General features: G+C 40.2%; 1 protein-coding gene and 1 long non-coding RNA gene across 5 annotated transcripts in view; one reads left to right on the forward strand and one right to left on the reverse strand.

The window, feature by feature from the left end:
• Positions 1-2857, reverse strand: part of LOC132113099 (homeobox protein Meis2) — a 73608-nt gene extending 70751 nt beyond the window's left edge. The window contains exons 1-5 of one of the 4 annotated variants that reach the window (XM_059520924.1): positions 2075-2857; positions 1565-1785; positions 936-1077; positions 603-653; positions 174-224 (exon numbers count right to left, since the gene is read on the reverse strand). In XM_059520924.1, the coding sequence (XP_059376907.1) occupies positions 174-224; positions 603-653; positions 936-1077; positions 1565-1785; positions 2075-2086 (477 nt within the window). In that variant the 5' untranslated portion in view covers positions 2087-2857. The remainder of the gene's footprint in view (positions 1-173; positions 225-602; positions 654-935; positions 1078-1564; positions 1786-2074) is intronic. The other 3 variants (XM_059520926.1, XM_059520925.1, XM_059520927.1) reach the window with 3 other exon arrangements.
• Positions 2858-3495: 638 nt separating this feature from the next.
• Positions 3496-5243, forward strand: LOC132113101 (uncharacterized). The gene is made up of 2 exons (XR_009425080.1): positions 3496-3663; positions 4909-5243. It is a non-coding gene; the product is annotated as an uncharacterized LOC132113101 (long non-coding RNA).
• The last annotated feature ends 685 nt before the right edge of the window (positions 5244-5928 follow it).

Below are 5928 nucleotides of genomic sequence, written 5' to 3' on the forward strand. Positions count from 1 at the left end.
TATATATATATATATATATAATTATTATTATTATTACACCGAGTAATGCAAAATCTGAATTATTCATTAAAAATGTAACCAAAAATAAGAATAAATTCCAAAACTGGTGACGAAAAGTAAATCAATCCAAATTATTTCTAAAATTAAATCGAAACAAATCAGTGAAAGATTACCTTTTCTAGCTCCAAAAGATGAAACCGTAATACTTGTATGGCTTGTATCATCTGTAAAGAGAAACGGACGTCGTTAGCTGTGCCTTCTTTGCAATTTAATGTGAATATTCGTTGCATTATATTTTGCATTGAATAAAAACCTCCTATTCCAGTGGGGAATTTTTTAAATTATAAAATAAGAAATAATTCAGTAATGTGTTTGAAAAATAAAAAACGAAGATTTTTTTTATATGTAAAAATTGCAGGTGAAGTGATTGGCCTGCTTGAAGTGTTTAAGGGGGTTGAACTTGAAGGCACAGCCCTGTCACCCATCAGAACCGCTAGTATTTATACTTTCACTATCTCCAGATCCTATGCAAAAAAATAAAAGGCTCGAAAAGATAGAACATCTTTTAAAGATAGAACATTTCAGAGAAGTAAAAATCTTACCAAATTATCCAATTCTGGATTCGAAGAAAATAAAGGTTTTTCTGCGCGGACCTAAAACAAATCAGAATGAGAGTTAATAATCGATGAAGATATGTGCAGTCGCTAATTCAATAAAAATAAATAAATAAAAAAAGCATTGAAATTGCAATCGTCGCTAATCTGGTTAAAGTAGAAAACAGTGACTTCATGCAGCTACTTAAAACATCCAAGTGCATTCGTGGGAATATAATTAGCGGTCTTAAATGAAAAAGGATCGGCTATTTTTGGCTTTGTTTTAATGCTTTAAACGCGTCTGGAAAGCTCGAGGTGTCAGATGAGAGGCTCGTGAGTGACCTGTTTGGCGAAGACAGCGATGTCCTCGTTGAAGGAGTCTGAGGAGCACACATCTCCTCCAGCGACCCCGGGCTCGCGAGGAGTGCATGTGGCCAGCTCACACTTCTCAAAGACCAGAGCCAGCAGAGGAAACAGAGGATGACTGCAGGGACAACAACAACACGATAACCTTCAGATCAACTGGAGAAGAAAACGAGCCCCGAAACAGAGCAGAAATTCCACAGAGCCCACGACTTAGAAATCATATGCATTTTACACTCGACGAGAATCCGGATTCCTAACTTTGTTTTGGCCTGCAGTGATTTGGAACTCAAATGGAATTAAAGCAGCAATCTCCCGTTTATCGTGAAATTATTTAGGGGTGAGATTGAAGTTTGCACGCCAATTAGTCAAGCAAATAAAATAAGTTATAATAATAATAATAATAATAATAATAATAATAATAATAATAATAATTGCACACAAATTAATGCATATCCAATATCCCAAAAAAAAAAAAAAAAAAAAAAAAAAAAAACCTACTTAAAGTTCCAGGGAAAGAAAAAAGAAAAAAAAAAAACTATTAGGCTAACGGGAAAGAGAAGCCTGACTAAAGGAGTCCTCGGGGCCGGTATGAGTTTGGAACTCACCCGTAAATTTGATCTTTATCCCTCTTTAACACGTCGTTGACAGCCGAGCCCATGCTGGTGGGCATGACATTGGGATGGGGGGCATGTGTGCCGTAGTGCTGGCTGGCGTGGAGCGGTGGTCCGTGGTTCAGATGATGGACCTGCGGCAGCGGCCGAGGCGCGTGAGGATCCCCGTACATACCGACCCCGTCCATGCCGCCGTAATGAGCCAACTCATCGTACTGCAAGAGAAGCAGAGAGTCAGCACAAAGAGCACAAAAACAAAAGGCAAGCCTGCAGAGAAAAGTCGGCTTTAGCGAAAGGGCAAAGAGAAGAAAAAGTGTGTCGCGGATCTAAAGTTTGTTGTATATTTGTGCGTAATTACCAAAAACATGGTCAAGTTGCGCTTCCCGAAGCGAGCAAAGCGTCGCGCGCGCGGCGAGTATTCCCAGCCAAGTGCGTCAGACTGAAGGAGAGGCCTGTGATAGATAGTGTATCAGTGGAGGTGAGTGCTGGAGATTTTAAACCTACCCTTTGCGCCATCAGCCTGCGCTCCAATAAACCTCTGGCTCTGTGTCGTAGATTGAATTTCCCAGTCCGCTCACAAACTCACGCGCTGCGAAAGATCCCCTTTTCGAGCAAACTTGGCGAATTCCTCCTATTCTCCAGTACTACGGCTGAGAACGAGCGCAGGCATCAGGAAGAGTTTTCCAATTATTCTTCTTTTCCTCTTTGCCCCCCCAGAAAAGAAAGAGAAAAAAGTCGAGCACCAAACTGAAGGTTACAGCCGGCCCATCAACAACCTGCGTGCAACTAAACTGTCGCGTCTCATGGCTTTCTGCCACTCCAGCTGTCAATCAAAGCCAAAGGTTGTCAAGGTAATGAATGAATGATGGTTGGTGATGATGTTCAAGAGAGGATGAATCTTTTTAGCCCCGTTTTCATCCCACAAGTCCCTCTCTCCTGTATGCCTCCGGTCCGCTTTCTTGTTTTATTCCTACATTAAAAAAAAAAAAAGAAAAAAAAAAAAAAGGAAAGAAAAAGGACACTCGGAGAGTCTGTGGAAAGCGCGTGGGTCTCCGGCGCGGTCTGAGATGAGTGAGTGAGTGAGTGAGTGTCAGTGAGTGTTGGCAGGTCGGCCGCTCGCTCGCTTATAGAACGCAGAGAGTTGAGCTGCGCGCGTCGGCGGGAGAATGAAATGACGGAAGCCGGAAGTGGCGCTGAGCACAGCCAGTCCTGCGCGAGGCGAGCGTCCAGTGCGCGAGGGGGGAGCCACGCAACTCCGCGCACCGCGGATCCCACTCACATGCGCTGAGAACTAAGAAGCGTCGCTAAAAACTGCGCTTTTAGTATCTTTATTGGGCGAAGAAAAGTAATTCCAGCCCGACTTTGCTTAATGCAGCACTGATACAACCGCTATCGAGTGTCACGTCCCTTTTTTCTTTTATTTTTCTTGTGCAACAAGGTTTAAAAAATGCATACTCCGTCGAGGCCCCTTAGAATAAAGTGAACTTTTCCACACGCGACAAGACAAAAAGCGAGGTTTATGTTTGGAAACGGTCTTTAGTCCAGTAGCATTTGAAGATTGAAATGTGAGCCGTGCATAGCGCGCTCAATTATCAAAGAGCCTCGAGATCATCAATCATTAGGAAGGCCTGAAGTTTCAGAGGAGGAGCAATGCTATTGATTGTGCTACAGATGGCCCCTAATACCACAAACAGACCCTTAAAATACTGCTCCTCATCGCGGCACGTGTGACATCACCGTCCTATCGATCGCTTTTTACATAAACGTCTACATTTAGAGCACCCTGACTTGTTTTGATGTCGAAATTAACAATTCAGGGCTTAGTGGAGCTGAACTCGTGCGGGGTCTCGACAAACAAGCTCAATAAAGTGCTCCACAGACGCCGAACCACGGGCTCGAGCTCGAACGAAGCAAGCAATTAAAAGGGATTTCATAAAGTGCTGTGTTTATGACAGAGGGGAGGGAAGAGCACGAGCAGAGAGTAGAAGTGCAGGGTTCACTGTGCGAGAGGGACTGAGTGGACACAGAGCGCGCGCTGTCTGACCACTGCTTCATCGCGAGGAAGAGGATGAGGAGCTTTCTGTAGAGACACGGTAAGTCCATCTCATCATCACAGCATCATAACACACAACATATGATTTCATCTGGAGCAACTACAACTGCACAGATAGTGCGTGTAAGAATCTACTAAAGTCATAGGCTACAAGAAATTAATACCTCAAGAAAAATAATAGCTCTGTTAGTTTTTGGTCGATTAAATAAAATGTTTTATGACGCGTTATAGTTGGTTTACTTCTCAGTGTGTTAATCCACTGCATCCGAGTTCTGCTGCTGGTCTCTGAAACAAACTTGACCGACACAGAAGAACACGCTTTCGCTTTCAAAAAATGCTTGAAACCACATAACCGCTTCCTCTTTGTAAAAATAGAATATGTCGTTATAAATAATAATAATAAATTTACGCATTTAGCAGACGCTTTTATCCAAAGCGACTTACATTGCATTCAGGCTAACATTTCTTCCTAACATGTGTTCTCTGGGATTCGAACCCCCGACCCTGCGCTAGCTAACGCAATAATAATAATAATAATAATAATAAAAATAAAAGCTACCAAGCGAATAAACTCGTGCGAATATTGTAAAGAAGCAGCAGCTGAAATGTGTGCGGTGGACGGGGATCCGTGGCATTAACCGGAGGAAACATCTCATCTGCTGGTGTCAAACTGAGGTCATTTTAGGGTTAAAGCTCTCGATGTCTCTGTCCGGCTGCGGCTGACAATCCGTTTCAACGAGAACACTTTTACATAACCTCTCACAAATTTAAACTCATCTCTTTTCAAGATTTCTGTGAAGTAATAATAATTATATATAATATAAACATAAAATATAATCAAAATGTAAACCATCAGTCAGAGTCATATCTATAGTTTTGTGAAATAACTTTTATGTAATCAGTTTTATATTGGCAACGAAAACATTTAGCTTTCTAAATCTTAATTGTGTTAACTAAAGGCCTCAGGGCACTGTAAACGTGTAACTATTTGATCCTATTTGATTCTAATTGTTATCTTCTGAAATTGTAATTCTTGTTTTAGGTAGAAACAGATTTACAGAACAACAGGTCATCTATTCACGCGCCCGACGAAAACTCGCTTTATCTGATCACCTCAAAACAATAATAATAATAATACTAATAATAATAGTTAAATGTAAAAAGGTGAATTATGATTTCTAGATTAATTGTCTCTATTTTAAAATGTTCCATTATTTAAGTTCTGATATGTGTGGAGGTCTGGTGGTCAGTATTTATGTTCGGATAATAATTTCTGTGTTTGCAGCTTTAGCTCGATGTGAACTCTGTGTAACCTCAGGGAACACGACATCCCTGTCCCTGGAGGAAAGATGTGCTACTCCAATGTTTGTAGAAGTTTCGTGAGGAACTCTAAATTCTTGAGGTGTGAAAGGCGCATTTTCCTTCAGTGGCATCATTCTCACTGCACTGTGATACGCTCAGAGAGTGTGTGTGTGTGTGTGTGTGTGTGTGTGTGTGTGTGTGTGCAGCTCTTTAGCGACACCTGCCGGATCAATCACGCGCCGCGGTGAATCCACTGGAAACTCCAGCTAAATTAAAATAAAGAAACACTGATATCGTGAGAGAGAATACAGATATCAACGACATTTGTTTTGAATAAATTAGCTATATGCCATGGGCCAATTGCGAAGAGCGAAATAAACAGAGTACCAAGAGTTTGCGCATAGCCATTTTTGTGTGCATGTTTTATTCGTTTTTTGTTATCGTTAGTTATATTTAAAGTGTATTCTGTTGTTGTTGGGTGCTTCACACTATCTACTACAATTAGATAAATTACATTTTCATTCATTTTATTATTTATTATTATTTTTTTCTTTCACTCGTCAAGTTTTCCCTCGGGATAAATCCATAAATATTAAATGTAAAATATACATATATATTTTCATCACTGATAGGTGAACAAAATGTATCAGACAACTTTAAAATGAGTACAAATCATTTACGCGTTGTTATTATTGCTAGTAATAATCCTTTTTCGCCAGATTTGGAAGTGCAAACATCTGATGATTTAAAAAAGGGAGGGAAACGTTATATAATCATTACAATACTAAATAAAAGAGCAACATATATTGGTCAAATACAATATCACTAATAAATTAACAAGCATTAAAAAAGTAACACTTTATTTTAAGATGTCCTTGTTGCACGTTACATGATACTATTAAAATAACAATAAATTATGAATAAACACGCAAGTAACCCTTAGCCAAGCCCTATCCCTAACCCCAACCACACAGTAAGAACACGCGGTCCATTAATATTACTC

The sequence above is a fragment of the Carassius carassius genome, chromosome 32 (genome assembly GCF_963082965.1).
Source record: "Carassius carassius chromosome 32, fCarCar2.1, whole genome shotgun sequence".
Classification (NCBI taxonomy): Eukaryota; Metazoa; Chordata; class Actinopteri; order Cypriniformes; family Cyprinidae; genus Carassius; species Carassius carassius.